Genomic DNA, 21151 nt, shown 5'->3' with positions numbered 1-21151 from the left:
ATTCTGGAGTTTTTTATTTGATGAAATGAAGAAAGTAGTCCTTTCATTCCTTATGTATGTTTTATTTTTTTATTCTTGATTACAGTGTTAAAAACAACAACCAACCTAGTCCCCACACATCGTCATAGGAATGTTTCCTATGGCTCCAAGTTCATATAGGACTGATAATACTACAAATGCTAAGTACATCACTAGGCAGACTGCCCCCAATTTTTTGTCTAGCTTCCATCCATTAAGGTGAACGGCCAGAAAAATAAAAGCAATGGAGCAAACAAGTGAAATGGCAGTATAAGTCAAGCCGCTGCTGTTTACTTCCATAGGAGCTGATGTGTCTACAAAGGTTGTCTTTATAAACCATGGTAATCCCAAACACAACAAATCAAATATATTGGATCCTACAACGTTTGACATTGCCATATCTCCTAGTCCTGCAAGATAAAACAAACTTTAGTATCAGTCTTAAGGAAACTCCTTGCTGCATTTTACTGTATTTTAAAATTAATCTACTATACTATGATCACAGGAATTGCCACCTTGGTCGCTTCTCAGTTTAAACATGCCTGCAATATCTTAGGATGGCTGCTAAGAATTTTTGTTGCTGTATCCAAGCTCTATGTGGTCTAGTATTCTGTCTCCTAATAGCTGCTGCTTCATTGCCTTTTGGAAGCTCACAAGTGGGGTATGAAGGGGGTTGCCTTCTGTTTTGGCCCAAGCCCCTGGTGCTACTTACAAAAGTAACATTTCCTTCCAGTTTTATATGCTAAATATTTGCCTGTTCTTCAGGGCAATATAGCGTGTTAGTGAATGTAAACGGCACCTAAATGCATTGTGTCAGTGTATTATAAACAAGGGGGGAGAATCTTCTTTGCAGTAGTTGCAAATTGCTTCATAATAGTATGGGCTTACCTTTCCTAGTCACCAGCACACTTGCAACTGTATCTGGTATGCTTGTTCCTGCGGCTAGTAATGTAAGACCCATTACAGTTTCTGGAATGTGCAAAGTTTCTCCTGAAGCAGGAAGAATCAAAAGGATGAAATATTTTAGCTTTCTCTTAAAGGACAAAGAACAGATTAGGGGGTAGTTGTACTACTATTGACTCAGGGGATCACCTTTTAAAATTATTATGAACAGATTAACATGTTGCAGCTTCATGGTTTACGCTGAAAGAAGCTATCAGTTTAACAGTAACAGATGAAAACTTTCTAGCTTGGAAAATATTGTCACTAAACAGTATGAAAGTCTGCACCAAGTCTCCATTCAAATACTGGAGAAGCTTGCTCTTCTTATTGCAGCCCACTTTTTGGAGTTGCTACAACTGCTTATAATCCCCTTCTGTTCCCTTGGCATCTTTATCACATGAGCTCTTGAAGTCATATGAACCACTAACCCCTTTTAATCATCTGCTCTTGAAAGAAACACATGAATTCCCGGGGTGGGGGGAAGGGATGAAGTCAGCTGATAATCTTTACTCAACAACTTTCAAATGGCATTGCTGTGAAAGTTCCAATGGAAAAGTAACTTTAAGAGTTTTGGTCCTGAAATGGATGAAAAGGGGCACTCTTCAAGACTGGTGTAGGCTTTTTCATTGCAATAGTTTGGGATCCAAATTTCTAAGGTGGTCTTGTTGGCTCTAGGTTTTACATAGTTGGTGATGCCTGAAAATTTATTACAACATTGCAATTTGCTACACAGTCAGAGACTGAATCCAGATGTACTGTTCAACACATGATTCCCATATATTTATTTTCCACTATTTCAATTGCATAGTGACAGATGGAATATAGGAACGATTCAATATAATACTGCTTGTGATTTTTTTTTAGCTCATTCTTCAAAAGATTCCATTTTGGAATGTTAACATAGGAGAATCTGATCTTCAGGGGAAGGTCTGTAGAAGACCCACACGCTTTGCAAGCAGCACTTCTCAGGTCCAGTCCTTGGCATCTTCAGTGAAAAGGACCGTGTAGCAGGTGATGAGGAATCACGAATGGGTAAAGTGCTGTTGTGCTTAGGTCCTGCTTTTGGTCTTCCCATAGGCATCTGGTTGACCATTGTGAGATCAGGATATTGGGACTAGATGGGTCTTTGGCTCTATCCAGCAGGCTCCCCTTATGTGTCCTAAGGTTAACTACCTGAGATACTAATTCACTATTCAGATTACCTTACATTAGTTTGCTATGCACTTTGATTTTTTTCAGGTAGTTATACCTACTGAACATGTAATCTAAACTTTTTTAATTAAAAAAAGAATGCTTTTTATCTCCTACAACATTTGTTAAAAGGTGGCTAAGCCTGTCTCTTAATTCTAGTAAATACGTACTCATAAATTGGCCTTTCATGAGTGCAAGGCATTAAATGTCAAAGGGGGCCAGTCTGAAATCTTAAGCACGGTAACTTTATTATAAGCACCACTGAAATGCTGATTACTGTCTTAGATGGATTATTATGTAGACTCAATACATACCCACTATTGTTACCATCCATACAAGAATGTATGTAAATGCAGAAATCCATACTGCTGACATGAAAAATGTAAGCATGAACAAGTTCTTCCAAAACTGTCTCCTGCAGTCAGGTGTTGTCAAATAGAGTAGAGTAATAATTGGTAGAGACAGCACCCACAGAACTCTTTTCAGATCTGTTTCAGGCATGGAGAACACACTTGGAGAATCTGTCAGATGACAACGCATTTAAGAAATGAGATCTTGGTTTTAAAAAGTCATGCTTTCAAGAAGTGTATAATTTTCCTAATGTGAACTTGGTCCTATTTAGCTATTTGGACAGATGTGCATTATATATTATTTACAGGACTTACTACTTATCGTTCCAATAGAACTTTCTCCAGGTAATGATTACCTTGTAAAGCATCACAAATAATTATTCAAATCCCCAGTCATCTTATGACTATGTATAGACTTTAGCTGTGCAAAGCTTAGGCCTCTTAGAGATCCACTAAAACTAACCAAGATTGGGTATAACAGGAAACAAAACTTAAGATATCCATCTATGCCTTGCAGGCAACCCAGGATCAATGATTATTCTGTGCGTGAGTGTTGCTGGGGGAATATCACCCTGATCAGGCCTAGTGTAGTCCTGCTTAAGCTTATGTCTCACCTGAGCCATTATAAACTTTAAAACATGAGCTTCCAGACTTGTAAGTTACGTTCAGTAGCAACATTTTACTTTCATAGGAAAACTTGAGAGTGACAAGAGTGGCTAATAGTTTAGTTTTGGACTAGAATTTCTGAAGCTGTGCCAGCCCTTTTGAAAAGAACTGTTGGTAAAGATTGCAGTTTACCTTCAGAAACCGTATGGAGTCCATGTAAACTTATTGAAAGTTGAGAGTAATTGGAATCATCATGGAAAATTCCGCTGTCTGCTCTTGACTGTCGCCGAACAAGGGGTCCTGTCTCTTCCTTCCAGCCAATCAGTGGCTGTTGTTCAGCCTCTTCTGTGGTCGCCATGAAACAGGTACAGCAACAACTAAACTTCTTCATGATGTACTGACTGATTTTAATGTCAAAGCAGAGCACCAAAATATAGATTCCATATATTAACAGAAGGGAAGCAGATTCATACCTGGAACAAAGAAAGAATTCACAGGGGAAAAAACCTTACATGTTTCATGGCATGTTTTTGTATTCAGTACATTTCATATTTGGCTACAGAACAACCGTAATTGAAAATAATTCACATTTGAGGATGTATGCTTAGTCCAAAGGGATGGGTTAACGGTTTTCTTTTTCCAAGAGGGAAGATTGAATTTGCAAGGCAAGATGGGAACATAGGAACCCCCCTATACTATTTCGGAGTGTGGTCCATCTAGCTCTGTATTGTCTTCTTTGACTGGGAGCAGCTTTCCAAGGTTGCAGATAGTGGTCTTTCCTAGCCCTACCAGTAGATACCAGGGGTTGAACCTGGGACTTTTTCATATATGCTTTGCTACCAAGCCATGGCCTTTAAGTCTGTCTCTCTAAGGATACCCAGCATTTCCCAAAGCATTATTTCTTTTGAAGGGCCGAATGACTGGCAATTGACATCTGACTACTTTCCATATTAGAGTGCAAAGATAAACAGCTTTCTATATAATCCGAGAGTTCTCAAATCTTCATTGTAGCGAGTCTCCTAAAATCAAGGACATAATTATTCAAGCCGCCTCAAATATTCCTTGGCTCGCTATAGCAAGGTATGGGAGTGCTGGGCACCTGCAGAGGAAGGGGGCAAAAGGTACGTTCCCTTTGTGTGGTGGATTGTTTAAAATGGACATAGTTGCCAGCACCTTGCTCAGAGAGTCTTTATCTGCACTGTACTTGTGGGGCCTAATCAACATCTAGGGCAGAGGAGAGGTCGAAAAAGCAGATTTACCTTCCCCGAAAGTTTAACTCTCCATATCTTCTGAGAGATTGCCTTTGGATCATGCTGCACTACCACTTTAAAGCAAGAAGCCCCAGTCCCTATGTGCTTTGGTGCTGCTTGTTCCTAACTGAACGTGGCTATTTTAATGGCCCTATGTCAGGCAAGTAAGGCCTAGAGAAGAGGGTAGGCACTCTCCCCACATCTGTGTCCTGGTTTTGTCACCTAGTGGCCAGCTTTCAAACAGGAACAGGAAGTGACTGTTTTTCACTATGTATTGTTAAATTGGGGGGTGAGGGAAAGGAAGGGTCTATTTGAAAGATGCTATTCCTTGCAACCATGTGCACTTTGAAGGACTCATTAGGCTTGAATTTTCATACACACTGATGCCTTCTAAAATACAGATGATACAGAATATACTTTCTCTGGCCATAGATTCCCCATTTTTGATGGGTGGTTTTATGTGTAATGGGGACATGATTACTTGCTAAATTTCCCTTCTGCAGTGGTGAGTGGTGGCTGTTGCCCATAGAGACTTGTTGGGTGGAAGGCAAAGATGGCAAAAGCAGAGGAATTAGAGCCAATATTAGTCAGAGCAAACTCATTCTAGCTTTCTCCTCATCTTGCTGAGTTTTACAAAGGCAACACTGAGATGAAGGAGAAGGAAGCTGTTAGTGCCACCCCCTGGACTGGCTATATGTAAGAAGACAGGTAAGAAGTGGGGGCTATCCGAAGGCAGATCAAGGTTAGTGGATCAATGCTCCATATGACGTAATGGACCCACCTCCGCTGCTTCTGTGAAGGTGGCGATGACATTTAGTGGCACTCCTCGCTTCATGGCATTAATTTTTTAAAAAACATGTTTTTAAAGATGCTTGATTTTAATATGTTTTTAAGGATGTAATATAATTTAAAGTTTGTTTTATGTTTTAGAGTGGTTTTCAGTGCTTTTGTTTGCTGCCCTGGGCTGCTACTGGGAGGAAGGGCTGGATATAAAACTAAATAATAATAATAATAACCTGCACTTACAGGTGTGATACATATGATCATTGTCACGTGAACAAGTCCCCTTATCAGACAGAACTAAACCTGTCTTTTACCAAAGTACATTTTAAGATCGGTTCTTGCTGTTTCTTGACTGAAGGAAAACCATGTATTAGAGGCCATTATAATGAAGCAGCTTGTATTTGTCAAACTAAAGATGGGTATTGATTGGACACAGTTAGCATTCCAGGTCTGACTGTATGCTGCTCCCATGTAATGCCAAGAATAGAATAAAATGTCTCATTGGGAGTGAAACACACTGGAAAATCTATGTGGGAACAAGGGATGCTCACCAGTTTAAATAATTTTGGTTGATTGATAACCTGCCTTTTAACTGTGTAAATAGCATATTGTCAAAATCTCAACGTTCTGAGATGTTGAATTGCAGCGTAAGAGATGTTACCACTAACCTTTTAAGGTCATATTTTTATTGGCGTCTGTGCCTGCTGTTCAGCTAACTAACCTTTCAAGTTGGGTAATTTCATATAAACTTTGAGGTTATAGAGAATTGTAGATTTGCAAAGGACTTCAAAGATCATCTAGCCACCCTTCTGCTGACGGAGGAAATAACTACAAAAGAGAACTGAAAAATATTACTGTATGGCTGGCTAGTGGAACACTAGCTGGGCACTTACCAGTAAACTTTGTTGTCTATTATCATTGCCAGAACTGCTGCTGCACTAACTGCATAGGCTAAACAGTCTCTAAATAATGGCCAGCAAGACAGTCTTGAAACCTGTAGAATATAATTAGATACATTTTTTACAAAACTAAAAAGCTTGTGTTCTACAAAGATGTATGTTCCTTGCTGCAAATGCTTCAGTTAAATGTGCAAAGATGCAACAGAGTCTCACAGTCTTTAATATGCCATCCCATATGCTGCTTGACTTGGAAATGTTGGTTACAGTTAAAGCTCACAGGCAAAATCTAGGGCTTGAGGTGTAGAAATATTTCTCATAATTTGTATAGCAGACTCCATGCATGTGTGTACCATGGTTTCTGGGTGACCTGGATGTACCTGTTTGGGGAACATGCTAAGAACTCTAATTTGAGAGAGAGGTGAGCCATTTGCAGATTTTTCTACTAATTGGGATGACTTGGATTAACTACTGTACTAGTTTCTTTGGCCGTGTGTGTGTGTGTGTGTGTGTGTGATTGTAGCGTACCTGGAAATGCCCTAAAAATTTCAGTAGCTCTGTAACCAAATCAGTCAGTGAGACCCAAGCATCTTTATCGATGTAAGATTTTATATAAATACACAATGATGCTATTGTCATACAACTTTTGTGCTTGGATCTACATTTTAAACTTGCAGCATTCTAAAAATGACTGAACCATGACTAAGTGGGGTAGCTTAACAAAAGTTTTCACTGTCTTCCAATTGATCACACGCTGCTTTGCTATCGTAAATGACCTCAAATTAAGTAGGCTTCAGCCCTAGAGCATGAGAAAACCGTTGCAGAGCATCATAAAAGCTAGGACAAACCATGGTAGATAAGAGCCCGCAAGCTGCACAGATACCAAGAACATTGTAGATCGCAGAACCAAGGATGGTGCTGACTCCAATGTCTCCTTTAGTGACAAATACCCCTAAAAGTAAAGCATTCAACATAATTAATTTCTGCTTTCACAAGTGGGGTGGAAGGAATTCTGTGTGCTGTTCGAAACTGTATCTTAACTTTACCGAGAAAGGCTGTGACTAATTCAGGCGCAGAGCTGCCGGCTGCCATGAATGTTGCTCCTGCAACATCCTGAGAGAGACCAAGAGCTACGGTAAGGAACAGAGGGGTGAGAAACGAAAAATACATATGAATATTGGGGCTATACATGTTTCTGAACATAACTGCAGTAGTGGATCCATGGCGCAGAACAGAGGTTATGGTGAAATACTACAGCAGCTGAAGGAGGAATGGATTTCAAACAGAAGTGGCAGACAAGCCTCTTAGGATAATGGTAACTCTGCCTTCTATGTGTTATCTGGGTGCGATTATCTGCTGGGGTGGGGAATTCATTCTGTTGAGAAGACCTTAGCTTAGGGGTAGTGCACATACGTTTTAACTCGTAGCCAAGGGCTGAATCATCAAGGAGCAAGTGATGGGAAAGATCTCTGCTTGTAAACCCAGAGAGCTGCTGCCAGTCAGAGTAGATTAATAATATTGTTGGGCTAGACAGGCAAATAGTTTGACCTGATAGGCAGCTTTCTATCTTCCTAAATTCCTATAGGAAAGACTGCTGAACTCTACCCCCACACTCACCACTTTCCATAATCTACTCTCCCAACCAAGCTTTGTGACTCCTTAAAAATTATACTAAATTTTCCAGCTCACATCTTATCTACGTAAGAGAGAGCAACCTCCAGTTTAATCGAGTGAAGGCCTTTCAGTTTTGTAGCAAAGATTTATGCCCTTTCAAAAACCACCACCACAAGAAAAAACAAACTTACATTCGCTGATGATCTCCAGTGAAGGGAGGAAGTAATCATCACACACAATGGACACAGCCAGAAACATATAAAGAATTATTAGGAAATAGATAATGATGCCTCCATCTTCTTGCTCCTGCTGAGTGAAAAACCCTTCTGGGAATTCTGATGACAGTGAGACAATGCACTGGGTTTTATTTTCTGAAAACAATGGTTGTGAGGTTTTAATTTGATACAGAACACACCTGACTTGATGAAAATCAACTGTTAAAAGTGTAATAAGGTAGAGCAGGCTCGAAAAGAAAGTGAGGCTACTAAAAGTAAAATCTAAGAAATAGTATTTAGTTTTTAAAAACCTTAAGCCAAAGGAGCACTCATGGGGGTGCTCCTCTTTCTTTGATTCTAGACGGGGGGGGGGGACCATTTTTAGCCCAAGGGCTGCATTCCCTTCTGCACAACCTTCGGGGGGCCACATGCCCGTGGTGGACAGAGGATGCAAATTTACTTTTGAACAGTAGGCTAGTTTCTACACACTCGACGTTCTTCATCCACGCAAGCAAGAAGTGCTATCTAAGTTCAGCCAAGCAAAACCACACACGGCTAATGAGAGAAGAAGGACTGTGGTCCGGGGACTGTCCTGAGGGGCCTGAAAGCCCACATTTGGCCCCCGGGCCTGCTATACTGTGAAGTTTTCAATGCGTACTCTCAGGCTGCTCCTAATCACATTTATGCAGAACATCCCACTCTTGCTGTTTGTCCCCAGGTGGTTCACTCTTGACGAATGCAAACTCAGGTGATGACTTGCATGTGTGATTGGCCCACTGCGCCGCGCAATCCTAAACACGCTGGCTCATAACTTTTCCCCTTAAGCCCCACACTGGGTTCTAGAGGGGACCTGTTGCTTCCCCTTAAAGCGCGCGCCAGGAAAAAAAACAAGGACTACCGCCCAGAGCTTTCCAGCAAGCAGCCAGCTTTGCAGAGCCTCCTACCTGAATCCTCGTGGAGCTGCTGGGGAGCTGCAGCAGGGAGATTTCCTGCAGGAGCCGCGGCCAGCAGCAGCAGCAGCAGCAGCAGCAGCAGGCGACTCTTCCTCCGGTGGCTGCAGCCTCCGTGCATCCTGACTGCAGCCTCGCACTGGGCGCGGAGCGAGGCGGGATCAGGGGCTCCAGCGGGATCATGTGAGTCGCCCAGGCAGGCCTCCCCCGGCCGCGGGTCTGGGATTGCGCGGGGAGAGACGGAGAGAGGAGGGGGGAAGGAGGCGAGGAGAGCAGCGGCCGACAACTAACCAGGCCAGTCTATTTCCTTGTGGGAGATATACTGAGGGTCCATGAAACAACTGGTGTTTTACTGTTGCGAGTGTATCTTGCAACATGTTCTTGGTGAGCCCATAACGGGGCGTTCGTGGTGGGTTTTAGGCCACAGCCACGCCATACATTTATTCCGCTATTGTTCCACTTTACACCGTCTCCCAATGAATCCCGGGAATTGTACTGTGTTGAAGGTGCTGAGAGCTGTGAGGATGCCTGGGGGTGGGACTCGATGGCCTTAATAGCTCCCTTACAACTAGGGTTGCCAGGTCCATAGCCTGAGACTGATCCTGTATCTTTAGGAGAAGAGAAAGTCAGCCAAGTGCAGGTGTTCTTGCAACTCTGTAATGGGAAAAACCACTAGGTGGAATTTTCCATTCCCCCTGCACAACTTTTAAAGATACAGCACACCTCTGGGAGGCCAGGCCTGGCAACCAAGAGGTCTTCTGTATCTTTAAAAATTGTTCATGGGAAAGGGAGAATTCCACCTGGTGGTTTTTCCCATTCCATTACAATGTTGCAAGAACACCTGCACTTGGCTGACTTTCACTTCTCCTAAAGATACAGGCCAAGAACCTGGGAACCCTACTTCCAACCCTATGATTCTGTGATTCTATTCCCATTGGAATGGAAATGAACTGCTTTCAAGTCGATCCCGACTTATGGTGACCCTATGAATAGGGTTTTCATGGTAAGCGGTATTCAGAGGGGGGTTACCATTGCCTTCCTCTGAGGTTGAGAGGCAGTGACTGGCCCAAGGTCACCCAGTGAGCTTCATGGCTGTGTCAGGATTCGAACCCTGGTCTCCCAGGTCATAGTCCAACACTCTAACCACTACATCACACTGGCTTTCTCTGTTACCCTTACAGACCTACAATTCTCAGAAAAGAATTACCTGGAGAGAGGGATTGATTGTTACACCATTCTGGAACTGTAGGTCTATGAGGGGAATAGGGTCTCCTAACAGCTCTCAGCAAACTACCTTTCCCAGGATTCTTTGGGGGAAGCCATGATTGTTTAAACTGAAATAACAGGGGAATAAATGTATCATGTGAATGTGGCCCTAGTTTCCGTTAGTTTGTTCTGCATTGCTTCCCCATTAGTGCTGTAAAGTGGGACAAAAGTCAACCAGACCATTTGTGATGCAAAAAGTGACGAGATTTCATTAGGAAGTCACAGGATATGCATGGATGGGAAATGAAGCAGTGTGACCTCCCCAAGACCTTTGCAGGCACAAACAGTATTAAAAGCTGGGTTGTGTATGACTGCTTTGATGGCATTGTGAGCACAAATCATCTTGAATGCTCAATAAAGGCTGCCTGAAGGAGTCCTATGGGTACTTATTTAATTTATATCCTATCCCTCCCAGAAGGAACCCAGGGCAGCAAATTTATTTTATTATTATTTTATTTAAAATACTTATACCCTGCCCTTCTTCCAAGGAACTCAGGGCGGCTCACAATTAAAACAATAAACAATCAGAACAACCAATATGCATGTTAAAAACAATTAAAAATAAATTAAATCAAATAGATTAAAACTGTAACATTTTCAGTTAAAAGCCCGCCTAAATAAAACAGTCTTCAAACAAAAACACTAAAAGCACTATAAAGCATCTTAAAAACAAAATACTTACAGGATCATAGAGTTGGAAGGTTCCCTCTAGGATACACACCTTAACGTGGTGAGGGGCTCTGAGGGTATCAAAGAAGCTGAGAGCAATGCCGTCAGGAGTCTAGACCAAGAGGCTAGGCTCCTAGCAGGGGCACCCAAGGTGGAATGGTCAATGCTGAGATGCCAGACTAAGATGCATCCAGACTCAGAGGAAGGCAATGGTAAACCACCTCTGAATATCTCTTACCACGAAAACTATGTGAACAGAGTATCCAAAATACAACATAAGATAGTGCTGGAAGATGAGACTCCCACATCAGATGGCACTCAACGAGTTACCGGGGAAGAACAATGGACAAGCACGAGTAGCGTTGTAACTAATGATGCAACTGGATCAAAGCCCAGAGGCTGATGTGCACAGATGCGAAAGGAGAGTTGGGGTGGGATTCAATTGCATATCGAGACATTCGGGTTGGGCAATTAGAATTGATAAGGAGTTTTTGTGGAATTAGCTTGCTTCCCCAAAAGGAAAGTGATGGGGAAATGCCCTTGCTTTGAAAATAATACTTGCTTTGACTCAGTACCATCTAACCTCCCTACAACCAAATCGGAATGAATGCTCATTAAATAGACAGTGTCATCTAATCTCCCTGCAAACAAATCGGGATGAATGGTTAACAAACAGGCTGTCTGGAACTGTCCTGAGAGTTAAAAGTACAGGACAAACACACACAGGCCAACAGTGATAGGTCAAGGTCAGTACAGGAATGAAGAAACAAAGAGCACAACCAATGCACGTTTTTAAAGCATGTGGAAAAACGGTGATGGGAATTTGTAGCTCTGTGAGGGGGACACCACAATTCAAAGGATTCTTTGGGAGGGAGTCATGCTTTAAATCTGCATTGGATGTGCTTAGACTACTGCAATGCGATCTACATGGGGCTGCCCTTGAAGGCAGTCTGGAGGCTGCAGCTAGTGAATGCAGCTGTTAGGATGGTAAGCAGGGCAGCCTGTTGTGATCATGTCACTGGTCCTGAGAGCACTGCACTGGCTGCCAGTGGGCTACCAAACCCTATTCCAGGTATTAGCACTAGCATACAAAGCTCTAAATGGCATGGGACCCAAGTACCTAAAAAAGCAGCATCCCCAATATCAACCATCTTGGGCCCTACAATTGGCAGGGGAGGCCCTGCTGGTTGTGTACCTCTGGGAGCTGCCCAGTTGGCAGTGACCTGTTCCAGGGCCTTCTTGGTGGTGGTCTCCCTTTTGTGGAATGCTCTCCCTAGTGTGGGTGCGTCTATCTCCTTCAGTGCTAACTTTTCGGGGAAATTTAAAAACATCCCTGTTTACCCAGACATTTGATACTTGGAAGTCTTGTCCCTGGCAACTCTGAAATTATTAGTGTGGGAGTAGGTGATTGTTTTGAAAGCACAATAGAGTGCATAATAGGGTGAATCCCAATTATGTTTAAAATCATAGGGACATGGGAAGTTGCCTTTTACTGAGTCAGACCATTGGTCTTTCTTGTACTGTTTACATTGACTGGTAGTGCCTCTCCAGGATTTCAGACTGGGTTCTCTCCCAGCCCCACCTGTAGATGCCAGGGGTTGAACCCAGAGAAACTGCATGCGAGGCACATGCTCTACTGCCAAGCTATAGCCCTTCCAAATTGAAAGCAGATGCTTTCAATCAAGCAGGGGAAGAGGGGAGCACTCATGCCCATGGTGCATTGTGGCTAGTTCTCAGAGCAAGTAATCATAGTTTCTTGTTACATCTGAACCAAACCTTTGAGTTATTATTTATATACAGCAGAAGCAGTATAGGGCACTTTTACAGAGTAATATCAACTAAATAAATAAGGTACGAGTTTCTGCCCCCAGGCACCTACAGTCTTAATTTTGGCAGTGAAGAAACAACAAGGAGAGGAGAGGAAAGCCAGGGGCAAGAGTAACAATGGAAGGCATCTTCACCCTAAATCCGTGCTGTACAGAGCTTGTTCCAATTGTGGTGCGTTTGCTTATCTGGAATGGGAAACTGACCTCAGTTTTGTTGGTCTGGCAGGATGCCCACCCTACAGCTTTTGGGGCAGAGGGGCTTCTAGTGCTGTTTGAGGAGCGGGGGAAGTATTTGGCAGGAGCAGCATTGAACTAGACAACACAAGCCCCAGGCTACTTTTCTGGCTGTTTTGCTCCGATGCCCTCTTTAAACACTGAAGGATGTATGTAATTGAGGATTAAATGCTAACGTACTTGGCTGTTTCAGCACACAGGCTTTATGTGTCTGTGAAATAATGATTGGCTATCTAAAAGATGGGGCAATGCAGAGTTATGGTTCTACTGAATCAGTTGCGGTGGTAGTTTTCATAAATATTTGCAAGTCAATTATGCGCAATCATATGCTACTATTGTAACTAATGATTTATAAAGGATTGGTCTATTACTTACATGGAGGTATATGGGTATATTAGTCATGTGCAATAGGGAGGGAAAAATACACAATTGTTTTTCTTCATTCTACTTCACCTTTGGGTGTTTTTCTTTCTTTTTTTAAGTCTCCCTGTTCTTACATTGTTTTACTGATTCACAGTCAAGGTGATGTAGGTTTAGTGACAAATTGAGAAGCTCACGGGTTGCACTGGCAAAAATATAGCCATGCGAAGGTTTTTGAGTGTCCTGCACTCTTTCCTGGAATTAAAATGTTGCCTCCAAAGCAATTACATCAAAGCATACTGGAAACACTTAATTACATTATGTGGAGACTGGTGGCTCTGATGTCAGTGGGGCCGTTAATCCACTCTGGGTTTTAGTCTGAACTTTCAATGAGCTGACAGCACCTTGGACAGCTCCTTCAAAGTTTCGAAGTAAAACCTGAAACTGTTTCGCTGCCCCACTGACATTGGAGCCATTAGAACTGATTCACACTTGAAAGTACACACTGATTTCACTGAACAGTAGGGATGCTTGAGGGATTTGTTTTTTCAGATATGAATCGACCTCCTTCACATGTAATAGACTACTGTGTGGATTTGAATAGAGTTGTCCTTTTGGATTTCATAGTTCTCAGAATTTTGTGATTCAGTTCTCAGCTGAGAAAACACACCAAATTACAAACAAAATGTGCATTTTTGGATAAAATATGCTTAGCATTGCATATGTTGTGAGCAAATACTACTGCATGCACCACAGTCTCCAAATGGTGAGAGATTTCAAGGGTGCCAAAACAAACCTTGGAATGAAGGTCATTGGAGATGCTGGTATCTTTCTGATACATGGTTTTATTTACATATGTACAGAGTGAGCATAAGATAGGGGCTCTCAGCATTAACACTCCAAAAGATGTTGCTCTTCATTAGGTTTCATCTGGAGGGGGCATAGGTGTAGATTCATAACAGAGAGCAAGTCAAGCCTATGTCTCATCCAGCTTCAACTAAAAAATTGAGACTGGACCAGATCTGTTGTTCTCTTACACTCACCAGTGACATCACCTCCAGTCAAGATGGGTGGGTAAAGGTCTCCTATCTGGAAGTATCTCCAGGTAGTATCCTTGTTAATGCCTTCTCCCACAACAACACATGCCTCTTGGTGCCAATAAACATGAAAAGGGAAAGTGTGAGCTGCTGAGAAGAGACTTCTCAGTGGCTGACTCACCTCCTTTCACTATGTTTGGCTCCAATCAGCCCGAAAGGACAAGGAAGCATGTTAGAAGTTTCTTCTCAGTGGCTAACACACTCCCCTTTCTTGCTGTTTGGCTTGTAGGATGCTGGAGACAAAGGGACACTGCTGAGACCCTGTTGTTCACCGCCCAGAGAGCTATTGCTAGTCGGGCGGTATATAAGTTTAATAAATAATAATAATAATAATAATAAAAAGGTAAGGAGCCTCAGACCCCCCCAAGACCCTTGATGACTACACCCCTGAATGAAACTGATCAATAAAGAGATTTCTCCCAGCAGAGACAGTGAAAAATATGGGGATTGTTTGATTTTAGAGAGCAATGAGAAATAGCAAGAGAATGAAAGCATGTTTGCTGAAAGAAAAATGAATGATATACGAAAGAAGAATTACAAGGTTCCCCCACCCCCTTTCCAAACCTTAAAGAGTGTTGTAAAGCATTGAAGCCTCCTTTGGCACAGATATTTTTGCTTCTGGTTTGCTGCCCAAACCTTGGGCTTAGCCACATGTTTGATCATTTTAGTTATACTAGAAAGTTTGCCGGTTCCTGGGTAGCTCAAGTCAGAATGCTTTAGGGTTTGAGAATTTTATCTGATTTATTTGTTGACCATCCAATCAACAAGGTCTTTTAAGATAGTTTGCACAGACTTCAATCAATAAAATATTGATTTAAATTTTAATTCTGCACCCTCCCCCACCTTCATTTGAAGCACTGTGAGGACCATACAAGCACTGATAGGGCAGGGCAAACATTTTTACATAAATAAATGGTCCTCCCTGATTGGTAATTTGGGAAGCAGTGGGCAAAGGGGGCACTGTCCCACCACTTTCAGTCAGCCTTCACCTGCCTGCTTTCAGACTTGCATGCAGTCTAAGGAGTGGCACTGCCTACCAGCTTCTTTCTCCTTAAGACTCAGGCTTGTCCTTGTAGCACTCAGCCGGAGGATGGGGGAGTAGCCATAGTTGGCTTTGCCTGCTATGCCTGCCATTGCCTCTGGCTCCACCTACTGTTGGCCTCCCTGCCTTCCGCCCTACAAACTTCAAGGGATACCAGCCACCACTGATAGGAAGACTACAGAGAGCCCAGAAAGTAGGTTATCTCTGGACCAAAACGGATGTTAGTCAGTTGTGTGGCTAGCAGCCACGTCTGGATTTTTAAAAATTAAGCATTTGGCATGCTCCCTCCTCTGAAAAAAACATGCATTGGGATTGCCGCACATAATTCCAGTGAAAATTGCTCTAGCTTGGCAATTAGCAGTATAGGAAAAAAAAACACATGCCAATTTCCCAGTGCTAATTGTGGTGTTGGGGACAATTGTCCTTGGGATTGTTGTTATCTCCCATGTTACAATCCTGATGAAAATCCCCTCCTCTCCTTGCTGGATATTCCATTTTAAACAAAAACAAAACCAGATGTGGTTGCTACCCTTGCAGTTCCAGCTGGTATGTGGAACCTATGGCCCTCCAGATGTTACTGGGCTAGGCTACAGCTGCCATCATCACTGACCATTTGGCTATGCTGGCTGGAGCTGATGGCAGCTGCAGTGCAGCAACATCTGGAGTGTTGCAGGCTCACCGTCCTTGAATTACAGTAATGTCTGCTTTTGCCCTGTGAGTGGCCTAATAAAGAGTGATTATCTGAAATGCCCTGGTATTTATCTGGATAACAATGACAGATACAAAGTCATTACAATGTATATTGCATTGCATTATCATGTAATGCCTTTGTAGGTTGTGTGAAGACTATTGCAAAGTGTGTCCAGGGGGCTGCCCCTCTCCAGAAATACATTGCAATATGATTTCTGGAAGTTGCAAAGCTGCGGGTCTTGGGCTCTGACCTTGCAGATCCTTTTTTTGCAAAATCATTTCACGAGTCTGAGTAGCCCCGCCGAGAGTCATCCAAGAAGTAAGAATGACTCTTTTTTTGTGGTTTTTTTTTACAAAAATGACTATCAGGCTGTGAAGCTCAGGCTCAGTTAACGGCTCCTTTTTGGCATGTGTCTTAAACAGCGGAACTGCTTTTATTTCCTTCTCTGCTGGTGAGTAAAAGGGGACTCTGGTTTCTGCAGGAATCTGTTCTCTGAAATTATTGTCATCTGCTAGAGTTGTGAGCCCATTTCTATGCAAATGAGATCATGGCTATCAGTTTGTGCCAGCTCCTTATCAATTCACAAAAGACTTTAAAAAATAAAAATAAAAAAGAGGCCGAGGAAAAGCTGCCTTTTTTGCTTTCCATCCTGGCCTCCCCAAACTCTATTAGGAGCCAGTCATGGAGCTAAACAATCATTCCCTTCTGGCGGTGTTCTTCTGACAGGTGCGAAGCAGTCGGAGAGAAAAGAGGAATCCGAATGTCATCAAATCAAACAGGAATGCTTTCCTTATTTTCTATATTGCAGTCTTGGCTTTCTCCTTAAAAATCAGTACTTCGCCAGTATTCTATTTTTTTTAAATCTTCTGCCAAGAGTACAACTCTAGGGCTTAGTATGCCCTTTTATTGGTGAGGCTCAGCTGTTGGACAATTTAATAAATGATTAACCAAGACAAGACAGTTTCTGAGCATGTAAAGACTGCATATGAGGCAGAGGGTGTGGTTTCCAGGTAGTCCTGAACTTGTGCTTGCAAGCTTATTTTCCAGGCTAAGAGCACTATAGAATTGTAGAGTTGGAAGGTAACCTCAAAGGTCATCTACTCCAACCCACTGCCGATGTAGCAAATCCACTGTTACAACATCCCTGATAGATGGGCATCCTCCCTCTGCTTAAAGATTTCTAACAAAGGAGAAGCCACCATCTTCAGAGGCAGGCTGTTCCACCCGAATCCTAGATTTTTGAAACGTTTGGTCTGGTTCATATTCTCACAGGCAGCATCCGCAAATAGTTTGTTGGATCTCCTCCACCTCTAGACTGGGTGGGTGGAGGCTCCTTCCTAAGTGCAGCGTGATGCAGTGTTGAAAGTTGGTGATGCCGTCAGTTCACATCAGCATGTGCTAGGACATCATCTCAAGTCTAGTTAGGATCAGCTTGTGGAGGGGAAAGTGTGGGAGTCTTGGATCATCATCAGTGGCCTGCATAGACTGTAGACTCCATCCCCCAAATGCCTGTGGCATCTGCAATGAAAACACGGCTTGTGTAGCATTTTGTTCTTCGGTATCTACTAAACATCCCATGAGAAGCAGCGCTAAAGAGATTAGATAATTTTATTAGATGTTGCCAAGCACAGGCACAGCCACTAGGGGATGCTGGAGGGCAGTTTAGGCTCCTTGGAGTGTAACAAGATGCACATCTGGAGCTCTGTTGGCTTTTATTTATTTATTTATTATTTGATTTATATCCCACCCTTCCTTCCAGCAGGAGCCCAGGGCGGCAAACAGAAGCACGAAAAACACTCTAAAACATCATAAAAACATAGCTTAAAATAGATTAAAACAAAACGTTAAAAACATTTTTAAAAAAAGCTTTAAAAACATCTTTAAAAAAGAGTTAAAAACATTATTAAAAAAACCATATTAACAAAAGCAGTTCTAACACAGATGCAGACTGGAATAGGTCTCAACTTAAAAGGCTTTCTTCTTTGTACTTACGTATTTAAGTCTAGATTATTTCTTTTGTAATACTGTATTGAATTTATTTTACGCTTGCTAAATTGTTTATTTTTGTCTTATTGGAATGTATTGCTATGTTTTGTAAACTGACTTCTCTCTCCTACCCCGGTGCTTTTATTTTGAGTGTTCGTTGTAAGCCACTGTGGGCACAGGTCACTGTGGAAAGGTGACATGTCCGTCCGTCCTCTTACCTTCTACATTCTTTGTGCTTTAAAATGTTGCAAGAACAAATGTAATGGAAGGCGAGGGCTGCTGTACTCTTAACAGGAGTGTAGAAGAGGGCGTTTCAGCAGGGGCAGCTTTTCTTACCCCGGTGTGACAAGCTGGGTCTGCCAAAATCCGTTAAAAGACCTTCCATCTGATGAGGTTTTCACCGGTGGTGGCTGGTGCCCATTGGAACACATAGGGCAGAAGGCAGGGAGCCCAACAGTAGGCGGAGCCAGGGCCAATGGTAGGTAGAGCTAGAGCTGATGACTGATGGATCCAACTAATTCTGGGTTTCTCCCCATCCTCCTCCCTGCCGAATTCTGCAAGGCCAGCGTCACCCCCTAAACTTGTTGTAAAGAAGGAGACAGGCGGTCAGGACATGCTGAGGGCAGCCTGAGCTTGTTTGCACTAGTTTGTCTCAACTGGTTTCCACCTTGGTGTACCTCCCTTCTCTCCAGCTGTTGGCTGCTTCACATGTAAACATTGCGGGTGGGAGAGAGCCTCTGTTTCATGGTGCCAGTGTGGCGTACTGGCTCGATGTTGAGGTTCAAATCCCCCCTCTGCCATGAAGCTCCCTGGGCGAACTTGGGCAAGTCACTGTCTCTCAGCCTAGCTTACCTCACAGGGTGATTGGGAAGAGAAAATGGGGAGGAAGGGAAGAGGGTATGCCATCTGGAGGCCCTAGGAGGAAAGGTGGGACATAAATGTCATGACTAAACAGAGCAGAGGTGAGGCGAAATGCCCTCCTGCTTTCAAGATCCCAAGCAGAAGCTGCAAAAGCGTGTGGGGAATTTTTAGTGTGTGGGGTGAATTTTGAGAGAGCGGGTGTGAAATTAACCACTGCCCTCTCAGCTTCTTGCTCAGCCAGCCGCCATCTTTAAAAATGTATCTTTCTGAAGAGGAAAATGGCCAGTGAGAGCCACCATATCCCCCATACCCTCTCAGTATATATTCCCCCAAAAATCCACAATACAGGATCTGTTTGCCTTTTCTGATAAGTTCCTCTTTGCAGTGCCTCAGCCTCTCCTATACCCCACTTAAACATGCTCACATTTGATTGGATGCCAGGATTGGACGCCCCCCCATCCCTGTTCTGAACAGTGGAAAGGTGCAAAGAGCTCCTTTCTGACTCAGTGTGGCAGTGACTGATATTGCCACTCCCCCTTTTCTAGCTATTTTAGGTGCGCCAGCCATTTTGTGCTATGCCACACCCCATGGGCAGCCATTTTGTGATTGGCAGCCGTGGCACTTTCTCAAAATTCCAAATGTGCCCGCTGGCCCAAAAAGGTTGACGACCCCTGCTTTACAATATATGCAAAGCATACGAGCCTTTACTATTAAGGTGATAAACATTGTATTAGAGGATCTGACCATCCTCAAAGGGGTTGGATTGTTCTGGAGACTGTAGTCCCCTCTGCCCCTATCCCCAATAAATACAAGAGCTGGCTATCCCTAATCTACAGGCCCAGTTTGCATAATGCAATGTGACAGGAGTCAATCCGCTGTTCATTTGTTCCACCTTTGATCAATTTCCTCACTTTGTTAACCCTCCTCCCCTCTTCGATTAGGGCTTTAATGTGTTTGCTTAGATTGCATGCTTTTGCAGTGGTCAGCTGTGTGATTTTGTTATAGCGATTGGCGTCAACGTTGTGAGCCTAGACAGTTATGACACTAAAGTGACAGTGCAGAAACCTGGAGCCATCACTAATTTTATTGACAGATGGAAGACTCCACGGAACCTTTCCCCCCTGTTCTCTCTGTTGTTTTCTTGGTGACGTGCCATTTGTTTGAGCCTTGGCCAACAACCAGATTTGTTGCTAATATATAATGATTTTAAACAAGAAAAAAAGAGCAGCTGCGCTTTGATTTGGTTCATACTTGTGCTCTGGCTTTCCCAACAGCCTTCAAACATCCAGGCCCGCTTCTGAATGTCAAGCTGTCTCTTTGATGCAGGCGGCTTTATTTTCACGGTTTTAGATCATGAGTGTTCTGTAATAATAACAATAATACAGGAGACATGTGGCGTAGCAGCTGAAGTGGACAATTTGCATCAGGGAGGTTGCCTTGCTCTGCCTGATGGTAGAGCCGGCCTTGATTTATGAACATATAGAAGATTGCCGTATACCAAGCAAGAGCAATGGTCCATCTAGCTCAGAACTGCCTACACCAGTGGTTCCCAAGCTTTCCCTCCCCATGGACCACTTGAAATTTGCTGACGGGTCTGTATTTTATATATTTGGAGATATTTTATGTAGTTCTCATCACATTCTGGTTATTGACCATAATAGAGATTGATTGGGTGATTGCTGATGGCCCTGGCTGACCACTTAATGATTTTTCTGCCTGTTGTGACAGTTGTAATGTGCTGTGCTAGAAACTGAATGATTTGTAACATTTTTAATTGCTCCTTTTATTTTTTATATTGTATTTTGTTTCACAATTTGTATTCCATAGAATTTGAATTGTAATGCAGTATAAGGAAGCAATAAAAATACAATTAAAAATCAAAATCAATATTTAATGCGGACAGGTCATGCACCACCTGAATGATGCTCATGGACCAGTTTGCGAACCCCTAGTCTACACTGACTGGCAGCTGAACTTGGGACAGGGAACATTTCCAGTCCTACCTGGAGATGCCAGGGATTGAATTTGAGGCCTTCTGCATGCAAAGCAGCTGTTCTGCCACTGGGCTAAAGCTCTTAGAAGTTCAGAGGGCAGCTGTGGTTTCTTTTGGAAGAGACTTACAGGGTTTTTGTAATGTTTCCTTTTGTAATATTTTATATTATTCTATATAAACCACTGAAAAATGATCATGAAGCAGCCTGTAAATCTTGTGATTGTGATTATGTTTCTGTTTTATATGGTTTTAAATTGTTGTAAGCAGTGGTGGGAAGATAATGTATTTTAAAGACAACTGTTCCTGGGTGC

The 21151-nt window shown here is 42.8% G+C and overlaps 1 protein-coding gene and 1 long non-coding RNA gene across 5 annotated transcripts in view; one reads left to right on the top strand and one right to left on the bottom strand.

Moving 5' to 3' along the window:
* Positions 1–42: 42 nt before the first annotated feature.
* On the bottom strand, positions 43–9376 carry SLC24A5 (solute carrier family 24 member 5). Of its 4 annotated transcripts, none has more exons than XM_061595410.1 (9): positions 8810–9376; positions 7842–8021; positions 7083–7166; positions 6885–6988; positions 6034–6134; positions 3300–3580; positions 2466–2672; positions 907–1008; positions 43–428 (listed from the first exon to the last, which is right to left on the bottom strand). In XM_061595410.1, the coding sequence occupies exons 1-9, from the start codon at positions 8934–8936 to the stop codon at positions 106–108; spliced, it is 1509 nt and encodes a 502-aa protein (XP_061451394.1). In that variant the 5' UTR covers positions 8937–9376; the 3' UTR covers positions 43–105. The 4 variants fall into 4 exon arrangements, with proteins under 4 accessions (XP_061451394.1, XP_061451396.1, XP_061451395.1 ...); XM_061595412.1 differs by lacking the exon at positions 8810–9376 and adding an exon at positions 8524–8687; XM_061595411.1 differs by lacking the exon at positions 8810–9376 and adding an exon at positions 8326–8515.
* Positions 8322–21151, top strand: part of LOC133369801 (uncharacterized) — a 201447-nt gene continuing 188617 nt past the window's right edge. Inside the window, exon 1 of the long non-coding RNA XR_009758994.1 lies at positions 8322–8998. This is a non-coding gene — a long non-coding RNA (uncharacterized LOC133369801). The remainder of the gene's footprint in view (positions 8999–21151) is intronic.

Source organism: Rhineura floridana, chromosome 14, assembly GCF_030035675.1.
Source record: "Rhineura floridana isolate rRhiFlo1 chromosome 14, rRhiFlo1.hap2, whole genome shotgun sequence".
Lineage (NCBI taxonomy): Eukaryota > Metazoa > Chordata > Lepidosauria > Squamata > Rhineuridae > Rhineura > Rhineura floridana.
This window is presented reverse-complemented; position numbering and strand designations above follow the sequence as displayed.